The sequence below is a fragment of the Chiloscyllium plagiosum genome, unplaced genomic scaffold (genome assembly GCF_037043375.1).
Source record: "Chiloscyllium plagiosum isolate Xiang-an unplaced genomic scaffold, Cpla_swu_hap1 HiC_scaffold_25, whole genome shotgun sequence".
NCBI classification, from domain to species: Eukaryota; Metazoa; Chordata; class Chondrichthyes; order Orectolobiformes; family Hemiscylliidae; genus Chiloscyllium; species Chiloscyllium plagiosum.
In genome coordinates this window covers 23,899,526-23,921,931 of record NW_028270163.1, presented here as the reverse complement: position 1 = coordinate 23,921,931, position 22,406 = coordinate 23,899,526, and the positions used below count along the sequence as shown (strand labels likewise).

At 43.5% G+C, this 22,406-nt stretch overlaps 1 protein-coding gene across 4 annotated transcripts in view; it reads right to left on the bottom strand.

Annotated features, from left to right (window-relative positions):
• Positions 1-21,394, bottom strand: part of LOC122562350 (epsin-2-like) — a 144,652-nt gene extending 123,258 nt beyond the window's left edge. For 2 of the 4 annotated variants that reach the window (XM_088000508.1, XM_088000503.1), the window contains exon 1: positions 21,102-21,391. Coding sequence is in view for 3 of the 4 variants with exons in the window: in XM_088000503.1 (XP_087856629.1) it covers positions 21,102-21,141 (40 nt within the window). In the remaining variant the exon portion in view is untranslated. Of the gene's footprint in view, positions 1-21,101 lie in introns of all 4 variants that reach the window. The other 2 variants (XM_088000504.1, XM_088000505.1) reach the window with 2 other exon arrangements.
• Positions 21,395-22,406: the final 1,012 nt, after the last annotated feature.

The following is a 22,406-nucleotide window of genomic DNA, read 5'->3' as shown; positions in this document are numbered from 1 at the left end:
GCCACCTTTTCAAAAGACTTCCACATCCTTCTCAAATTTAAGTAATGCTTGACCATACTTAAACAGTTTCTCACTAGGCCTCTGACTACTAGGGTCTTGCTCCTCCTCACTAAGCCTATCCTCAGCCTTTATCTCCAGCATTTTAAGCTGACTTTCCTTTGTAAGTGTCAGTTTTTGAAGTTCAAAAGCTCTCTCTTTTTCTCTCTATTCTGCTGCTCTCTCTTTTTCCCTCTCTTCTGCTTTTAGTCGTAACTCAAACTGTTTCATTTCTGCTGCCCTTTCCTTATCTCTTGCCTCTGACTCAAGCTGCTTCATTTACAATTGAATTCTTGTCATCTCTCTAGATTCTGATGGTTTCTCCAGCAAAGTTTAAATGCTGAGCCACTGCTGCAATTATCTCTCCCTTCTTCTCAGAAGCAGGCAGTTCCAATTCCATCTTCTCTGTTTGGTCTTATTCACTTTTTGCAAAGCTTCCAAAGTCACCACATCCACTTCCAGAAAACGTTTGGTGACTGCAAGAGCCATAACCATCCCAAGCTTTGTCCACCCAACCAAACCAACCCGAAATGAAGACACTAGCACCGACCACTCGCTGTTTAAAATCCAGCAAAGAGCCCCCAGTCTATTATGGACTAGGCCAGATCACTCAAGACATTCTTAAGCAGGCAGCACAGACCATAACTTTGCAATTTGTTTCAGTAAGTGTACAATGAAAATTAGCCGGAATAAGTTAGCGAGGTTGACTTCCAGGTTTAAAACAGACAAGACTTTATTCACAAGATTACACAATGAAACACAAAGAACAGAATAAAGAACCCTGACATGACAGAACTCAGACTATCCAAACTAGACTTAATTCTGTTGTTCCGGATATACACAACATTCCCAATAAACAAACCCCCTTAAAAACTAGTATAAATAGAAGGGCAGAGAGAGAGAGTTTGTATCCACACAGCTCACTGTTGAACTGCCAACCAGTTCTGGACTGAACTAAACTGCTCAGCTAGGAGTGACCACTCCCCTTTCTTTATACAGGTTACTTCTAAAATATTACCACTTTGGCCTGAAGTTTCATTTATTTACATATAAACAAAAAGGCCTCTCAATACTCTTTAATCTCTGTACCAAACCAGTCTAATCGATACCGAGCAGTTTATTACCCCTCTGATAAAAACCAAGGACATAATATCCTCGAGAAAATGAATAGCTTTTAGAAAAATGAAACCAACTTTGTGACACCTTTTAATATGGAAAAAGGCCATTCAGTCTATCAGGTCCACACTGACTCTCTGAAGAGCATTCCATCCAGACCTATCCTATAACTCTGCATTTCCCATAGCTAATCCACCTACAGGGCAATTTAACATGGCTATTCCCCCTAACCTGCACATCCTTGGACTGTGGGAGGAAACTGGAGCACCTGGAAAAAACCCTCACAGACTCAGAGAGAATACCCAAACTCCACACAGACAGTCACCCAAGGTTAGAATTGAACCCAGGTCCCTGTCACTGTGAGGCTGCACTGAGACACTATGCTGCCCCTTCTTACCAAGAATGCCTGAAAACTTAGCTCTGTTCATGGGCTGTATGACTTACTGCCTTAATTTCCATTCGATGTCAAAACAGGTTTCTCCACTTTTTAAGCTATCTAGAGTTCAGATCTATTTGCCAAGCCTCTCATTATGAAGAAATTGCAGCCACAAACTAGCCTCAGGAAAAAATGCAACAAAGTTACCAATCCCAATCCATCCGAGTGACCTCTTGAAACGTCCACCTTTTGTTCAACAGACCTTGGTTAAATCTCAATCCATAATCCTGATTCCGATTCTCCATCTGATAGATCTGTCCTAAGCTTATCATACCCTTTCTACTACTCCAAAAGCATAGACATCCTGAATTAAAGGTGCAGATTTGTTAGGCCCATGGTTAGGAGAAACCTCCTATCAAACTGACATAATCCGACCGCACAACATCATGGCAGCAAATAACTGGTTGATAGGACAATGAGTTAATTATACATCATGAAAATCTACTTAGGGGACACTGTAAAGTATAACTATGAAGTGGGAGATTTTTGGCCATTATATATGTTTGCAGGAGAGAGTTGTATTCGATAGTTTAAAGTATATGTTGCCTACAGAAAAAGTGTTTAGTTAACAGCAGCCTAGGTGTATGCCTTACACCATGATTAAGTCTGTAACTGACAAGCGCAGACTGAATGAATTCATTCACAACAACTGGACCCACTGTTCAAGGTGTAGTCTGGCCATTGTCTTGTACAGTTTCATTCATCTTGTGGAGGTGATCATCTCATGGGCTTTGCTCTTCTGCATTACTACATATAGAATCATGAATTTCTTTCAATTTTATTTATAGCTACTTTAACAGTAACTATGTGCCTATCTAACGTAATCTCCTGAATTAACACGATAGACTTACTTATGATAAATTACATCTGCCACCCATACACTTAATTGTGACCACAGGACAGTAGGACTCGGCTGGATCAGCATGAAAATTACTGTGGTGTCTGCAACTTTTAAGAAGAAATCAGAATTTCACAAAGACCAACTTAAGGGATCACCTAAGAGTTCAAGTTTTACACTTACTACAACAAACAAACCAAAAGCAACATTAACTAAACACTTTTTCTGTAGGCAACATATACTTTAAACTATCGAATACAACTCTCTCCTGCAAACATATACAATGGCCAAAAATCTCCCACTTCATAGTTATACTTTACAGTGTCCCCTAAGTAGATTTTCAATTCTCCCAGACCCACTCCAAAGTGATTCTTAGCTCATGAGGATTTACTTTCATTCTCTTCCAGTCCCAGCCAGGTAACTTTTAACCCAAGGGTTCAGAGTTTGTGAGAAGATTTGTAGCTCGGGTGCTCGTTGTTGTGGTTCTGTTCGCCGAGCTGGGAATTTGTGTTGCAGACGTTTCGTCCCTGTCTAGGTGACATCCTCAGTGCTTGGGAGCCTCCTATGAAGCGCTTCTGTGGTCTTTCCTCCGGCATTTATAGCAGTTTGTCTCTGCCGCTTCCGGTTGTCAGTTCCAGCTGTCCGCTGCAGTGGCCGGTACATTGGGTCCAGGTCAATGTGTTTGTTAATAGAATCTGTGGATGAGTGCCATGCCTCTAGGAATTTCCTGTCTGTTCTCTGTTAGGCTTGTCCTAAAATAGTAGTGTTGTCCCAGTCGAACTCATGTTGCTTGTCATCTGCGTGCGTGGCTACTAAGACAATAGACAATAGGTGCAGGAGTAGGCCATTCTGCCCTTCGAGCCTGCACGACAATTCAATATAGTCATGGCTGATCGTCCTTAATCAGTATCCTGTTCCTGCCTTATCTCCATAACCCTTGATTCCACTATCCTTGAGAGCTCTATCCAACTCCTGGTGAGACTACTACGACCACTAGGACTCATAACAGCACACAAACCACTCTCAGACAACAACTCACCAGAATAAAGGACCCGATACCCAGCATGAGCAAAACCAACATAGTGTACAAAATCCCATGCAAGGACTGCACAAAACGCTACATAGGACAAACAGGAAGACAGCTAACAATCTGTATCCATGAACACCAACTAGCCACGAAATGACACGACCAGCTATCCTTAGTAGCCACACACACAGATGACAAGCAACATGAGTTCGACTGGGACAACACTACTATTATAGGACAAGCCAAACAGAGAACAGACAGGGAATTCCTAGAGGCATGGCACTCATCCACAGATTCTATCAACAAACACATCGACCTGGACCCAATATACCGGCCACTGCAACGGACAGCTGGAACTGACACCCGGAAGCGGGAGATTCAAACCACTACAAATGCCGGAGGAAAGATCACAGAAGCGCTTCACAGGAGGCTCCCAAGCACTGAGCATGTCACCTAGACAGGGGACGAAACGTCTGCAACACAAATTCCCAGCTCGGCGAACAGAACCACAACCAAAGGTTCAGAGTTTATCCTGAAGTTATTCAAAATAGACAAACCTTTTCACTTCATTCTTCACAAAGCTTTTTGATTCAAATGCAAGTTCCCACCTGCATCCCTGAACAGTGAGATACAGAGATTTGCCACATTTAGCTGTTCTCTCTCTCAGGATCCTTGCAGACTGCAAAGTGAAGGAGATCTTTTAGAAGAACTTAGAATTTTTATCCTACAGAAATTTCTTATGCATCCTTCCCTTCTCATGATAATGTAAATCTACATTATACACAGGTAGAAATGTAGATTGGCTATCCTTTAGGATTCTGACTTCATTCAACCTTGAAACCAAATAAACAGTCAAATCGTAACTTTCCATGTGATCTGATGCTCATAACACTGCCTCTTTGGAGATTAAAAGTCTACCCACATTCAGAATCAATGCTTCTGCGATTGGCTACAAGAATAAATACCTTGAGGCTTCTTCTCAATAGAACAATCTGTACCTCCTGTGTCCCCCACCACTTTTAATCCTTAACAATCGAACCGGGTAATCTACTTCAGCAACAGAAACAGAACGGTTCTCATAAAAGATCACTGGACTCAAAACGTTAACTCTGTTTTTTCTCTCTGCGGATACTGCCAGATCTGCTGGGTTTATCCAGCACATTCTGGTTTTGTTCAGATTTCCAGCATCCACAATTTAATATGAATCTATTTCAGTGATAAAGGAGTGAAATTGTGTGCTCAAGGTTCTGAAGTGGAACTTGAACTTAATCTTCTGACCGGGAGAACAGAGTGTGCACACAACAGGGGAAGCAAACTAAGCAGAAATAGAAACAAAATAACTCATTGTAAGGATGGGAGCCACAGCACAAGAACAGTATAAGTGCAGGAGGAGGCCATTCAGCCCCCTCAAACATTTTCTGTACCATAATTAGATAGTTGCTTAAAAATATGTTGCTGGAAAAGCGCAGCAGGTCAGGCAGCATCAAAGGAACAGGAGAATCGACGTTTCGGGCATAAGCCCTTCTTCAGGAATCATCGACATTTCGGGCATAAGCCCTTCTTCAGATAGTTGCTGATCTGTAGCTTAACTGTATTGAACTCAATTTGTTGCACAACCCTTTAAACCATTCTAAAATCAAAATCTTTTCTCAGCTTCAAAGTTTGCAATTGCCAAAAAGTGTGCTGCTGGAAAAGCACAGCCAGTCAGGCAGCATCTGAGGAGCAGGAGAGTCGATGTTTCGGGCATTAGCCCTTCATCAGGAATGAGGAGGTGGCCTAAGGGGGCTGAGAGATAAATGGAGGTGATGGAGCTGGGGGGAGGTTGCTGGGAATGCAATAGGTAGATGGATGTGTGGGGTGATGGTGATAGGTCAAAAAGGAAGGTGGAGCACATTGTTGGAAAGGAAGATGGACAGGTAGGACAGTGCCAAGTCAGAAGTTTGGATCTGGGATAAGGTGGGGGGAGGGAAAATGAAGAAACTGGTGAAATCGACATTGATCCCGTGTAGTTGGAGTGTCCCAAGGCAGAAGATGAGGCACTCTTCCTTCAGGTATCAGGTGGCTAGAGTTTGGCAGTGGAGGAGGCCCAGGACTTGCATGTCCTTGGCGGTGTGGGAGGGGGAGTTACAGTGTTCAGCCACAGGGTGGTGGGATTGTTTAATGCATGTGTCCCAGAGATATTCTTGGAGACATTCCACAAATTGGTATCCTGTCTCCCCAACATACAGACCACACTGAGAGCAATGGACACAGTAGGTGACATCTGTGGAAGTACAGACAAATCTCTGTCGAGTGTGAAAGGATTCTTTGGGGCCTTGAACAGAGGTGAGGGAGGAGGTGTAGGCGCAGGTTTTGCTATTCCTGCGGTGGCAGGGGAAGGGGCCGGAAGTGGAGTGTGGGTTGTGAGGACCATGGCCTAACAAGGGAGTCGCGGAGGAAATGGTCTCTACGGAACGTGGTTAGGGGTGGGAAGGGAAATATATCCATGGTGGTGGGGTCTGTTTACAGATGGCGGAAATGGCGGAGGATGCAATTTGCAATTGCTCAACCTCAACAGATTTTTGAGAGAGAGAGAACTCCAGATTTCCACAACCCTTTTTTGTGAAGATGTGCTTCCTAACATTACCCTGAATGGTCTACCTCCAATCTTAAGGATAAGCCCCCTTGTTTTGGACACTCCCACCAGAGTATCATAGAATCCCTACAGTGTGGAAACAGGCCCTTCGGCCCAACCCTCCGAAGAGTAACCCACCCAGACCCATTCTCCTACCCTATTACTGTACTCTACATTTATCCCTGACTAATGCACCTAATCTACACATCCCTGAACACTATGGACAATTTAGCGTGGCCAATTTTTATCTAACCTGCACACCTCATGGTCCTGTGAAGGGTGGGAGGTAGGCTCACAAGTGAGGTTAGAGTCTCAATCAGAGAGTATGCAGTGATTTCAGACTGCTGTCGCTGTGGGGGGATGTAGACACTGCTCAGGTAGGTAGGTGATTGTGACAGCAACTCAACTTGAAGACCAGAGATGCTGATTAAAGAGGCCTGAAGCTAGCAGGACTATCTCCAGGGAAGGGAAACTCCTCCACAGGGCTATCGAGAGTCAGAACTGTGGCGTTTCATCCTTATGGCCCCTCACTGAGCCGCACAATATCCTGTTCCCAATACGCTGCCAACCTCAGCATGCTGTGACGGTTAGTTCAACATGGTAATACTGTGGCCTTGATTCCCCACCTCCTTGGGAATATCCCCTGGACTTGGGAATGTGTTCAAATAACCTGACTGTCCACAAACTCTCAGTGACTACAATCCTGACAGACTGCTAGTACTGCCATGTGTATCCTAATGTAAATGTTGAAGTGGCTCAGTTATTTATTTATTTATATATGTCAGGTGCTAAATGAATCTCCAAATATGTTTCTTTACTTACATATAACATTTAGTTTAATTAATTCATCCAACTGGGTCTTTTTTTTTTCAAATTAATGGTTTGGTTTTTGTCCAGGCTTTGTATGCATTATTTTAAATTTCTTATTTGTATAATTAACTGTAACTGGCTCTGAGCTGCTTCATTTTGGGAGGATGAATAAGGAGGCCAGAGCCCAGGAGAATCTAAACAGGATAGAGGACCAAATGGGATCTGAAAACACAGATGTACAAATCACAAAATGCAGTGACGCAGATAAATGCAGCCAAACAAAATGGAAACTAAACGTTGAGGTTTATTTTAAAAGGTTAGTTCCAAGAAAAGTCAGTAGGTTATGTTAATCATGTATAGAACCTTGGTCAGATCACACTCAGAGGATTGTGATTATGTACAGAGGCCTGATTTTATATAATACTGCATACAACATTTGATACAAACAGCCCCCATAGAGAAGGTGTAATTCACAAGGATGTTTACCAGACCTGAGTGATTATATCCATGTGCAGCTCCTATCCTTCATTTACAATGGACAGAGGTGATGATAATTAGGAAAGAGTTAACTATGGTGGATGTCAAGAGTTTAACTTCTTAGCTTCGCATTTTCACTGAACCAGCAATAATCTCTCATTCTTTGCTGTTGTTTTTTTTCAAATCCCAGCCCCTGAACAAAACTATATAAAACCCCTGGAGCGGATCTTTGTCATGGAATGTGCATTGTAAATATTACACTTCATTGCAACAAGTATTGAGGCATTTCAGAATGTCAAACCTGAATTTTACTTGCTTCAATCCCTCACAGCTCACTACCATCCCCTTACAGTTCAAACTGTAAGGTTACAAACACTTATGAATAAAATAGATTAATGAGAAAGAACTTTTTTAATATGCTCTTGGTAACCTACACTATTACTTACATTTATTTGTGTATCAGTCCGTAAAAGTCTATTTTACAATCAATCAACTCGATTCACAATTTTTCCAAAACATTAGGGAGGCCTACTTAGAGTTAAGGAAGAAGGCAAAAGAGGGGTGTGGGCAGATGAGAGGGAGTGGTGTTTTTGTTAATAGAGAGGGAGGGTGTAATGTAATAATTGAGGGGTGGAGATAGATATGGGCTGCAGGTTCGCACATTCATCTTGAAAATACACTTGAATAAAAGCTAACCAATATTTGGGGAAAAAGTGCAGGGTCACGTTGAGGTTATGGTATTAGACTAGTACCAATAGTTCTAGGTATGAGAACAATACAGAACAGTACAGACCCTTCGGCTCTCGATGTTGTGCCAAGCTTTTGGATAGGCATGTTGATGATAGTAAAATGAAGGGTATGTTGGTTACTTTGATCTTAGAATAGGATAAAAGGGTAAGAACATAAAATAGATCATTTGACCCATTGAGCCCAGCCAACAGTTCAAATTACTCTATGGTAAGCTGTGATAGTGAATTTAACAAATTTGTGATTTGTAGACCATCTGGTCTGCAAATCCACAATGGTCATGGATCCTTTACCTGGTTCACTGATGTCCGTCAGGGAAGGGAATCTACTCAATTTACCTGATCCTGCCTACATGTGATTCCAATCTCACACTGTGCTGTCCATGTGAACTACAGCCACAAAATAAATAAAGAAAACATCAGGATGTGGATTCTATGGGTGAATTTTACTTGCTTCAATCCCTCACAGCTCACTACCATCCCCTAGTGCCATCCCTCATCCCCCATCCCCTATTGCCATTCAGTAGGATGTTCAGCTCCCTAGCTGGACATTCATTTTATGTCACTCCATGGCAATGTAATCTTATTGCACCCAACAAGACACATCACTCCATTTTGACTGTCAGCCTTGGCTCAGTGTTAACACTCTCACCTGGGTCAGAATATTGTGGGTTCAAGGCCTGTTTCAGGATTTGAGCACCAAACTGAGATGGGCTTTCTAATCCAGTACTGAAGAATTCCACACTGTCAGAAATGCTGCCCATCAGATGAGATGCTCAAGCAAGGCCATATGTGCTCCCTCTGTTGGATGTAGCAAATCAAAAAGGGCAAAGGCAGCTACTGGAAGTCAGGCTGCAGGTCAGCTTTATCTGAGGATAAAACAGGAGAGTTAATAGCTTACTCATTTTCCTATTCCCAAGAGTAGCCGAGTTGTCCATAGTGTCTTGTCTAATATCTACCCTCAACCAACATCATAGAAACATGTGAGTTGGTCTTTATTATATTGTTGCTTGAGGGAGTGTGCTGCGTACAAATTAGTTGCTGCATTTCCTACAACAGGGACTGAAGTATTTTGGGGGGTCCGGCCATGTTGAAAGATACAATATAAATGCTAGAGTTTATGTCAAGGGAGCGAGGATTATTGCAGAAAATAGTTATCACTCAGAGAGCCACAACTAGCTATGGTTCCAACTCATTTGTGTCACAATAATGGACTGGCTGCTCAGAAAGGTATCTATTCTCAGAAGTCACTCACCACAAAATGCAATTAAATTATCCAATAATAGCAAATAGTCATGCAAAGCCAATTTACAGAAATTAACTTCAATGAATGCCAAACTGTGCAGTTTCCATAGGATCTCAGTGAGTTGGTGAGCAGATACAGCACAAGTTCAATTGTCAGTTATTAACAGCAGGAATATACATTCTAATGGCATCTATGCCACAGATTACAATGAAGATGAAGATGTGAATGCAAATCTATATCTCCCCCGCTATCACAGCAGTGTTGTGTTCTAGACATCGTAAGGATGTGAAAGGTGCTACATAAATACTAGTTCTTTCATTTACTCTGCTGTTCTTCCACCAGCATGATGACACATCAGCATGAAGCAGCAGTGACCCTGTCAGAGTGGAATTTTCCAGTCGAATCAGAGCTGTGATGATTTCATGGACACCATATTTCAACGTCACAAAATAATTGTGTTTCCAGTGTTAGTTTTGCACAAATTCCCAGAAACGGAGATAAGTCAACAATCTAATAAGCATCAGCAGATAGTCATACATTAAAATGCAAATATGTAAACACATTAATAGGGAAAATAGATCAGAAAAAATAATTAGAACAGGTATAGGCTATTAAACATAGCCTCCTCTCCTATGTCCCTTATCCCACTTAACCAGCATCTCCCCATATCCCACAGTCTCCATCTAATAACCTCCTCCATATGTCCCTCAATCCTATCCCACTACCTCATCCCATATTCTTTGTGACCACCTACCCACTGACTCCCTCATTTCATCAACCTATCCACCTTCTGCAGGTTTTCTTCAATCTCTCTTCCCCTCCCCCACCCCCACCCCCGCCCCCCACCCCTCCCCCCACCTACACCCTCGGCCCCCCGCGCCCCACCCCCACCCCCATTCCCGTCACTTCTCAAGGGCAGTTAAGAAGGGGTAATAACACTGGCCTTGCCAGAGGTGCTCACTTGCCACGAATGTGAGAAGTTAATGAGTTTAGGAGGACAAAAGGGAGACATCTCATTCGTGTTTGTTATTAAATCTTTTAGGTACAAATTACAAGGAGCATAGTTAAAGTAGATAGGAAGAATTAATTCCTCTTCAGACAGGGATCAATAACCAGAGGGCACAGTTTAAGGTAAAGGGCAGGAATTTTGGAGGGGATTTAAGGAAGAATGTTTCCATTCGGAAGGTGGTGGGCATCCTGAACTTTGACTGAAAGAGTAATAGAGGCAGAAACCTTCACAACATTTCAGAAATACTTAAATGATCACTTGAAGAGGCATGGCATACAAGGATACAGGCCAAGAGCTGGAAAACGCATTAATGTAGATCGGCACTTGATGATCCATTACGTGGATGCAATGAGCTAAAGGGCCTCTCGCTGTTGTGGAGGCCTAGCTGATGACAAGAAACATTACAGAGAGGGTCAATCATACAGTTTTTGATTTTAGTTATCAATGACTTCTGCATCTAGTGAATGGAAGATTAAATCAAAGCCAACACATCAGATGGGGATTAGAGCCGCAAGACAGGCTGAGAGAGTAAAAATATTTATCATATAACAATCTTCCACCTATAGGCACAGGTAATTTTGTGTTCATCTAGATGAGGGGTGTCAATATTTGAAATTAGGATCATGGAATTTCAGAAACCCAGGCTTGGCAATTATTACTCTTGGAATAGATATAGCATGTGCTGGACAGACCAAACCTTAGATATAGAATGGGAAAGGATGGTTTAGGTCTGTCACTGCACAACACTCAGTTACAGTACTGTTGGGGAAAGGTCTGTGACAAAGAAACACTTAGTCAGAGTCATACAGTCATACAGCACGGAAACAGACCTTTCACTCCAACCAGTCTATGCCAAACATAATTCCAAACTAAACTAGCCCCACCTGCCTGCTCCTGGCCCATATCTTCCAAAGCTTTTCTAATCATGTACTTATTCAAATGTCTTTTGAACATTGTAATTGTACCCACATCCACCACTTCCTCAGGAAGTTCTTTCCACACACAGGCCACCTTCTGTGTGACAAATTTGCCCTCGTGTCTTTTTTTAAATCTCTCTCCTCTCACCTAAAAATATGCCCCCTAATCTTCCCCCATCCTAGGGGAAAAAAACTACCATTAACTCTATGTTTACCCCTCATTATTTTGTATAAGGTCGCCTCTCAATCTCTTACGCTCTAGTGAAAAAAGTCCCAGCCTATCTAACCTTCCATACCCAGCAACTTCCTGGTAAAACTCTTCTGAATCCTCTCCAGCCTAATAATATCCTTTCTCTAACTGGGCGACCAGAACTGGACACAGTACTCCAGAAGTGGCCTCACCAATGTCTTGTGCAACCTCAACATGACTACTATACTCAAGGACCATAATGCTGAGCACAGGTCTGTCATTGCAGAACCCTAAGTTTCATCATTGGTGGCCCCAGTCTGTTATTGTATAACAATGGGGTACCATACGGTGAGTACATTTCCATTATTGTATTCATGGTGGTGTACTGTACTGGTAGGTGCAGGTCTGTCACTGTAAAACATTGGGATACAATATTGGTGGGAGTGCAGGTCTGTCACTGTAAAACATTGGGATACAATATTGGTGGGAGTGCAGGTCTGTCACTGTAAAACATTGGGATACAATATTGGTAGGTACAGGTCTGTCACTATATAACACTCCATATCCTTTGATATATATGATGCATCAAACATTAGTCTCAAAAGTGAAAATTTCAATGGCGAGCGGCAGTAAAATAAAGAACTGATTATTCTATTTCTATTAGAGTTTAATGAGGAGCAAATGTTGACCCAAATTGCCCCTTTTCAGCAAATACCATGCCATCATTTCCATTCTACAGATGGGGCCTTGGTTCTGACCTGAAAGGTGACATTCACAGGATTGCACTCATTGGCAATCACACTGGATAATTTGCTGAGGCTTACATCGGGTCCTGAGGCAAAGTCAGACTGCTGTTCATTGAGCCCATGACTGGCTCTGTCAATGGTGGCAGGAGCCAGTCAAGAGGATTAATAGGATTTTCACACGTATTGGCACAACCCACAGTCCTTTCAATCAAGGAATGAAATCCTAGATTGGGGCTGGACGGCACAGTCGGGTGGAAATGTTTCCTGATTGTCTGCTGTTAACCAACTGATCAGCAAACACTTGTAGGTAATGGCTGAATGCCATCCGTGTTGCTTCCATGTTGTATCTGTGGATTTTTGCAGAAGTTACACCAATTACCAGCAGAGATCAGTTTTACACTGCAAGATTCTCAACGACTTAGAAGATATAAGAAATTGCATCTCATGACCCTCCATTATATTGAGTTGTTGAGGGCAGTGCTGTATGTACAATATAAATTACTCTCAGCAACATGAGGAGGTTATGGGAGGGACACAGCAGAAGCTCTCTAACTCTGTCTTGGAAACTTCAGGGAGCAGCCCACAATTTTCTGGGTAGGGGGAGGGGATGAATTCCTGATCTCTACTAGCCTCCGTGTGAAGAAGTGCTTCCTGATTTCAGTCCTGAACCGCCAAGCTTAAAATACATTTCCTGATGTAATAAAATCAAACACAGTATATGGCTAGAGTATAAACAGAAAATTGAACTCATTAGTACAGCTAGGGTCTAACCAGTAAACTGATAGGATTTAATCATCTGAAATATCACTGCTAATATATTCCACTTACAGACAGCAACCCCAAGAGGGTATGACCAGTTTATTGGAAGATGGACTGCAAAGTGTAGGTCTGTGACTTTTCCAAAGAAAAACTGTCAGAGTGACCCATTGAGATGATTCATTCCTCCATAACAATTAAAGCCTTTATGAACAATCTGTCATGCAAGAAAAGGAACCTTGTAATTGATGCATTACTTGAGGATGGATGCTATAGCAGCAGGCCATCAACAATTACATGCTTTACATGTAACCAACACTATTGATACAATCAGCAAAGTACACCAAAACAACAAAATCAGTAACAAATGCAGTTTATCACACTTACACAAAAACCATTCAGCTTTTCTTCTTATCCGTAAGGCATGTGATGCCATGGGGCTCTGGGCATATGGGCAGACAATCTGATTCCGAGGTTCAAACCAGAGCCCAGAATGAAACACAGGCAATAAGATGATACAACACAACATCACTGGCAGTAAGGAAAGAGTTAACATTTCAATGAGTTTCAGAGACAACCAAGAGAAAGGCAAATTTCAGAAGATAATCAATGTTTTAAGGTTGTTAACTTCACACACTATATCAATGGTAAAAGGTGATCAGAAGCTTTTGCCACCATTAATAGCATTTGTCCTGAAAAGACAAGGTCAAACACATTAAAGCCAAAATTGACATGAGTGCTCGTACCAACTTATAACCACAACCCATCCTAAAAGACAGGCTACAGCCTACAAGAGATATTTCACAGTATACAGCAGATCACTAATTCTGTGCATTGGAGCATACAAGCACATCTTGGCTTCCTGATAATTTTGACCTGGTAGATGCCAAAGGTCCAGTACTGGCAGGATTACCAATCTGCACAAATCTCACAAGATTGTTAGCATGGGAATCGATGCACTGGCCAGGGATGAATCAAGATATTCAATGACTCCAGAATGCATGCCAGGCATACCAAATATCTCAACACTAACACAGGAAGCTTCTGCACCCACACAATGTTTCACTTACTCCTTGGATGAAAGTAGCAAAAGACCTATTCATACCACACCAGACCATTACATCTTCAGATGAATTACTTCTCTACATTTCCCATTGTTCAATGACTTATCCACACAATGGGTGCAACTGATGTTGACTTGATGAATACTATTTTCAGTTTATTCAGTGTCCCAATCTGATAATATCTGACAATGTCTGAGTAGGGACCACAGTACACTGGCAAGCCATTTCAAGATTTGTATTAAGTGGGGAGTGACTCAAATCACATCATGGCCCCACTGCCCATGCTCAAGTTTTCTAGCAGAATGCATGGAACCTCCTACTAAATCAACTGATGATTAAATGTCAAGCAACAAAGCAAGAATTTCCCATTGCATTGATGTATCTGTGTGCAGAACCACTGAAGATGAGATTACCATCCCCGCACAACTTACACGGAGAAGACAAGTGTGAACTAGCTTGCTCAGGAAACAACTGTCCAATCATTCTGAGGCAGGAGGCATTCTTCATCACAGACAGAGGAGAATTAAAGAGACACACAAGTGAGAAGGTAGCCAACTACCGAAACTGTGCACTGGGCAGTGAATGTGAGTTAGAAATACAACACTTGGATACCAGCAAAGGTTTCTAAAATATGCAACCAGCTCAGATCATATTACTCAGCCAGCTCAGACCTATGTATGGATTATCAATCTTACATGAGTATGTGAGTAACAATACTAAGACATGCAAACTAATAATAAAGGTAATTATATTAGGGAATTGCAACTACCTCAATATTAATTGGAATAATCATAGCTCACAGGTGACAGATTTCTTGAAATATAAAATTAAATATGAAAATTGCCCAAGTATGTCCTGTACACAAAAAGCAGGACAAATCCAACCCAACCAATTACCGCCCCATCAGTCTGCTCTTAATCATGAGTAAAGTGATGGAAGGTGTCATCAACAGTGCTATCAAGCAACACCTACCCAGCAATAGCCTGCTCAGTGATGCCCAGTTTGGGTTCCACCAAGGCCACTCAGTTCCTGACCTCATTACAGCCTTGGTTCAAACATTGACAAAAGAGATGAATCCCAGAGGTGAGGTGAGGTGAGAGTGATAGCACTTGACATCGAGCGAGTGTAACATCAAGGAGCCCGAGCAAATCTGGAATCAATGGGTGTCAGAAGGAAAACACTCTGCTGTTTGGAGTCATACCTGGCACATAGGAAGATGGCTGCAGTTGTTTGAGGTCAATCATCTCCACCAGGATTTACATGTATTTGGAAAGGCAAGGACTGATAAGGGATAGCATGACTTTGTGTGTGGGAAATCATGTCTCACGAACTTGATTAAGTTTTTTTGAAGAAGTAACAAAGAGGACTGATGAGGGCAAAACAGTAGATGTGATCTATATGGACTTCAGTAAGGCGTTCGACAAAGTTCCTCATGGGAAACTGTTTAACAAGATTAAATTTCATGGAATACAGGGAGAACAAGCCATTTGGATACAGAACTGGCTTGAAGGTAGAAGACAGAGGGTGGTGGTGGAGGGTTGCTTTTCAGACTGGAGGCCTATGACCAGTGGAGTGCCACAAGGTTTGGTGTTGGGTCCACTGCTTTTCATCATTTACATAAATGATTTGGATGTGAGCATAAGAGGTATAGTTAGTAAGTTTGCAGATGACACCAAAGTTGGAGGTGCAGTGGACAATGAACAAGGTTACCTGTTAGTACAACCAGTTCTTGATCAGATGGGTCAATGGGCTGAGAAGTGGCAGATGGAGTTTAATTTAGATAAATGCGAAGTGCTGAATTTTGGAAAAGCAAATCAGAGCAGGACTTATACATTTAATAGTAAGGTGCTGGGGAATGTTGCTGAACAAAGAGATGTTAGAATGCAGGTTCATAGCTCTTTGAAAGTGGAGTCGCAGGAGATAGGATAGTGAAGAAGGCATTTGGTATGATTTCACTTATTGGTCAGAGTATTGAGTACAGGAGTTGGGAGGTCATGTTGCGGCTGTACAGGACATTGGTTAGGCCACTTTTGGAATATTGCATTCAATTCTGGTCTCCTTCCTATCGGAAAGATGTTGTGAAACTTGAAAGGGTTCAGAAAAGATTTACAAGGATGTTGCCAGGATTGGAGAGTTTCAGCTATAGGGAGAGGCTGAATAGGCTGGGGCTGTTTTCCCTTGAGTGTCAGAAGCTGAGGGGTAACTTTATAGAGATTTATAAAATCATGAGGAGCATGGATAGGATAAATAGACAAAGTCTTTTCCCTGGGGTGGGGGAGTCCAGAACCAGATTAGGTTAGGATATCTGGTTGGCATAGACGAGTTGGTCTGTTTCTGTGCTGTACATCTCTATTATTCTATGACTCTGCAGGAGTTTGTCAGATTAGTGTCCTAAACCCAACCATCTTCAGCTGCTTCATCAATGACCTTCCCGCTATCATAAGGTCAGCAGTGGGGATTTTGCTGTTGACTGCACTGTGTTCAGTACCATTTGCAACTCCTCAGATGTTCAAATGCAACAAGACCGGGACAATATTCAATGGGTGGGCTGATAAGTGTTCAAGGCTACACAGTGGGAGTGACCACAACATTAAGTGATTAGATTGTCTATTACTGGAGATGATCATTGCTTGGCACTTGTGTGGTGTGAATATTAGTTGCCCCATGACGTTCAATGATTTTACCATCACTCAATCTCCCACTATCAACACTCTGGGCCTTACCATTGATCAGAAGCTCAAACTGACTTGCCACATGAACACAATGCAAGTCAGAGTTAGGAATATTGCAGCAGTTAACTCATCTCCTGACTCCCCAAAGCCTTTCCACAAGGCAAAATCCCACCATGGCAGATGGTAGAATTCGAATCTGGGGCAGCATGGTGGCTCAGTGGTTAGCACTGCTGCCTCACAGCACCAGGGTCTCAGGTTCGATTCCAGCCTCGGGCGACTGTCTGTGTAGAGTTTGCACGTTCTCCCCGTGTCTGCGTGGGTTTCCTCCAGGCGCTCCGGTTTCCTCCCACAGTCCAAAAATGTCCAGGTCATGTGAATTGACCATGCTAAATTGCCCATAGTGTTGGGTGCATTAGTCAGAGGGATATGGGTCTGGTGGGTTACTCTTCGGAGGGTCAGTGTGGACTGGTTGGGCTGAAGGGCCTGTTTCCACACTGTAGGGAATCTAATCTAAAAGTCAAGAGTGTGATGGAATACTCCCCACTTGCCTGGATGAGTGCAACAACACTCAAGCCATTTGATACCATCCAGGAGAAAGGGCAGCACGGTGGCTCAGTGGTTAGCACTGCTGCCTCACAGCACCAGGGTCTCAGGTTCGATTCCAGCCTCGGGCGACTGTCTGTGTAGAGTTTGCACGTTCTCCCCGTGTCTGCGTGGGTTTCCTCCGGGTGCTCCAATTTCCTCCCACAGTCCAAAAATGTACAAGTTAGGTGAATTGACCATGCTAAATTGCCCATAGTGTTGGATGTAGGGGAATGGGTCTGGATGGGTTGCTCTTCGGAGGGTCAGTGTGGGCTTGTTGGGCCGAAGGGCTTGTTTCCACACTGTAAGTAATCTAATCTAAAGGAACTTGCTTGATTGACACCTCATCCAAAAGCATTCACTCCCTCCACCACCGTTGCTCAGTAGCATCAGTGTGTACTATCTACCAGATACACTTCATTCATTATCACTCACATTATAATAATAATTAATTTTGCTGTTGCGACACAGGGGAAAAAGGTGTTGAAGATGATATATTTTCTTGCATGATAATATTGCTGACATTAAGTTTGCATTGTAATTTTCATAGTTTCATAGATCTTCTAGGAGAAAGTGAGGACTGCAGGTGCTGGAGATCAGAGCTGAAAATGTGTTGCTGGAAAAGCGCAGCAGGTCAGGCAGCATCCAAGGAGCAGGAGAATCGACGTTTCGGGCATGAGCCCTTCTTCAGGAATGAGGAGAGTGTGCCAACCAACCCAACCACCCCGTGGCTCAACACTTCAACTCCCCCTCCCACTCCACCAAGGACATGCAGGTCCTTGGACTCCTCCATCGCCAGACCATAGCAACACGACGGCTGGAGGAAGTGCGCCTCATCTTCCGCCTAGGAACCCTCCAACCACAAGGGATGAACTCAGATTTCTCCAGTTTCCTCATTTCCCCTCCCCCCACCTTGTCTCAGTCCCAACCCTTGAACTCAGCACCGCCTTCCTAACCTGCATTTTTCTTCCGGACCTCTCCGCCCCCACCCCCACTCCGGCCTATCACCCTCACCTTGACCTCCCTCCACCTATCGCGTTTCCAATGCCCCTCCCCCAAGTCCCTCCTCCCTGCCTTTTATCTTAGCCTGCTGGACACACTTTCCTCATTCCTGAAGAAGGGCTTATGCCTGAGACGTCGATTCTCCTGTTCCTTGGATGCTGCCTGACCTGCTGCGCTTTTCCAGCAACACATTTTCAGTACTCAATGAATTGCAGGCCAGTTGGAAGTTCACAGGAATAGGAGGAGCTTGGAGTGTTTGTCCACATGTCCCTGAAGCCTGCAGGACAGGTTAGTATGGTAGTTAAGAAAGCATATGGGATACTTGCACTTATCAGTTGTGGCATAGCAGGGAGGTCACGTTGGAGCTGTACAGCTGGATTACTGCGCACAGTTCTAGTCACCACACTATAGGAAGGATGTGATTGCAGTGAGGTGATGCAAAGGAGATTCACCAGGCTGTTGTCTGGGATGGAGCATTTCAGCAATGCAAAGAGGCTGGATAACCTCAGGTTGTTTTCTTTAGAGCAGTAAATGTTGAGGGAGGAACGTACTCGAGGGATATAAAACTATGAGGGGCATTGACAGGGTGAATGGAAAGCAATTGTTCCCCTTGGACAAATGGTCAATAAGCAGAGGCATAATTTTAAAGTGAAAGGCAGGAGTTTTAAAGAGAATTTGAGGAAAACATTTTTCACCCAGAGAGTGGTGGGGGCCTGGAATACGCTGCTTGGGGCGGTAGTTGATGCAAAAAACCTCACGACCTTTAAAAGGTTGTTGGATGACTATTTGAACCACCATAACAGTGCCATGGGCTAGTGCAGGAAAGTGGGACTAGTGTAGGTAATAGCATAATTTTAACAATGCAGACTTGATAGGCCAAAGGGCCTCTTCTATACTGTAGGATTCTATGAATACTCAGGTGATAGCAATCAGCAGCAAGACAACACAGTTACCAAACAAGTATAGCAGATTTTCTTTGGAAAGAAAGGCTGTTGTGTTATGTCTTACAGTCAGCATGTCAGTTTGCCTTTGAAAGAAATGCCCATGAAAGCATCACTGTTTCACAGCATGTGACTCGAGGGTACAAAGTGCTCATATTCCATCTTATGTCAGATCACTTGAAGCACAACACTCTACATGCTGCTCTGTTCATATACAGTAGATTAAAATTAGCCCAGATACTCATGTGTTTGTGGAATGTAATGCTTGTACATAAATCATTTTTGTAACAAATGTCTATGGATTATCTACACTTAGTTTCTTAAGGTCTGGGAAATATCATAAACATTGTTGCATCAGGAAAACGCTTTGTAGAGGCAACTTCACAACAAGAGTTAATTGCCAACTATCAACTCCAGCCTGGAAGTTTCTGCCATTTTATGAATTAATGAGGTAAAAGTACAGATTCCAGCAGACACTTGGGGAATTCCCCTTGTGAAATCCTGCCAGAGTGTACTCAGTCACCTCTGTTTGATCCCACCATAATCCCCAATTTCTAACAGATGTTACAGAGCTCTCTCCAATTCCATGATTTTTTTCTACCTTTGCAAATAATCTCATTAAAATTTGTTTTTAAATGTTGAAAACAAGCATCAAATTATGTTTTAGGGAAGTTAAAATCCATTGCCAGGGAATTGGCATATAGTAAATGATTATGTATCTGAATATTAACAACATATGGGTCAGGAGGAGAGAGATTGATTTTTTTTACTGAACACTTCACAGTGATTCAGATCCATACAATCATATCCAGACAACAACGAGCAAATTACAAATCTTCAATCTCAGCTGTTCAGAAACTCTTTTTCACCATTAATCCTAAGGAGTGTTTTAGGAAATCAAATTTTTTTAGGTAAGTGTTTTAGGAAAGCACATTTTTGTAGATGTTGGAAATCTGAAATAAAAACTGAAAATGCTGAGGAAACGCAAGAGGCCAGGTAGCATCTGCGGAGAGAGAACAGGGTGAACATTTCAAGACCAATATGATTCTTCTTTGGAAAATGTGTTGTTTTCCTGAGAGCTGATAAGGTTAAGGGGAGATTTAGTGACAATGTTCAAGATCATGAATTGTTTTGAGAGAGTAATTAAGGTCACATTATTTCCAACAGCTGCAGGAACAGTAACCAGAGGACATAGATTTGGAGTGATTGACCAAAGACAAAAGTTGGGGTATGAGTATTTACTTAATAAGTTATTGTGATCTGTAGAGTGCTGCCTAAAAGGGTAATAATGGAAAGCAGACTCCATGGTAACTTTCAGAATAGAATTGGATTAATACTCCAAGGAAAAATATTGCAGGGCAATGGGAACATGCTGGGGAGACTAATTGGGTCGTCCATTCAGGACACTGGCATAATAACAATGGACCAAGTGGTCCCCTATTATGCTGTGCCATTCTATGATTTTACACAGAATACAACTTTCAGATCATCCCTGATTACTTTGCCTCTCTCTCTCCTCACCCCTTCCTTCCTTCCCCCACGATCACTCCAGCCCTTCACTGCCCCTGTGCCCCTTCTTTGCCATTTCCCTTTCCCTGCAGCCCTGCCCCCTCCTTTCACTCCGTCCTCTCATCGTGAGATACGTTTGCCATCTGAATAAAGCCGGGGTTAATCGCAGTGCTCGCCCCATACGCAGCCCCTCAGCAGCAGCCGGCCGCGGTATAATAACCTTTGCCGGGGGAGAGGGGAGGGGGAACTGAACCCACCGCCACTGCATCAAGCAGCGACGCCGCTTGCCCCTGACCTTGGAGCGGGAGCCGCTGCTGAGTAACTGCAGGGCTCCCCGTTCTCTCGCTCACGGCCGCCGTGCACTCACCTGATCTACCGGCGCTGGGCAGAGATGTGTACCGCCCCATGGGTGTCCTCCGCGGGATTAGACTGCCCCTCACTCCACACTGCAATCCCTCTCTCGCTGATTCATTCCCAGCTCTGAGTGCGGTTTGTTTTTGGAGGGGAGGAGGGGAGGGGAGTCGAGAGAAGACGCACTCGCGTCCATCTGATGCAGACGGTGCAGTCTCCTCCTCCCGTCCTGAATTGCAGCCTTTCACAGAGAACCTACGCTTAAAAAGAGGGGAAACGTGAGTGAGTGTCAGAGAGAGAGAGAGAAGGGGTGAGGGAGCCTGATGCAGGGAGTCAGACCCTCTGCTGCCTGCCGCTCCAATGCACTCAAATCCCAAAGGCGAACGGAGAGTTAAGAATTGTCCAGGATAACCAGGGACAAGGATACTGTTGCTGGGTTGGCACTTACAGAACATTCCATCAGAGACAAGGCAAGATGTCAGTCAGTTGTCCTGATAACCCCCTCACCCCCGGGCTGAGAGAAAGCAAAGTGCAATTTTCCAAAACACATTTTCACCATCCCAGGTCACAACCCTTTGGCCGTTCAGCAAGGTCACTGCGAATTTACCGGACACTGGCTTTCTGCCTATCCACACTGCGGTGAAAAAACCGGATTGTTCAAAAAACCTGCCCCTTCTCAGGTGAGAAAGGAGAAGGCAGACCTGGACATATGACAGAGGAGTAGGCCATTCGGCCCATCCAGCCTGCTGAGGTCGAAAGCCGCCCATAGAGAGGAGGTCAGTGACAGTCCTGAAGGCAATGGCGTGATGTTCAAAAATGGGGCCCTGGTCCAGGAGGAGGAAGTGTCTGGAGAGTTGACATTCAGCTCTGACCAGATAGAAGTCACTTGGCCAGACAACAGCATCTCTTTCTTTAGGCCTGTTTTAGTTTGGGGATGACTGGAGAACCCTTGGGGGAGTCCTAATTGCATGTCAATCCCAACCTCATTCCAGGAGTTTCTGATGTTCACCGGGGCCTTTTAAAGGTGCAGCTTGCTTTGTACAATCCACAGTTGTACTCCCAACATGGCCATCTCCATAACTGGGACAGCAATACATCCTAAACCTCCACAATCTTCATCAAGTCAATCCAACTCTTCAAAGAGTCAAAGTTCACAGTAATGAAAATTGTACTCTGGAGCCACTTTTTCAGGTGAAGCTAAGGATTTTCCTGCCTCCCACTAGTCACTTCACTGAGGACAATTCAGACTGCAGTGTTGGACCTGAGAAACTGAAGCACAGAAGTTTAGAAGGAGGCAGTATGTAGTGAGAGAAGGGAGCAG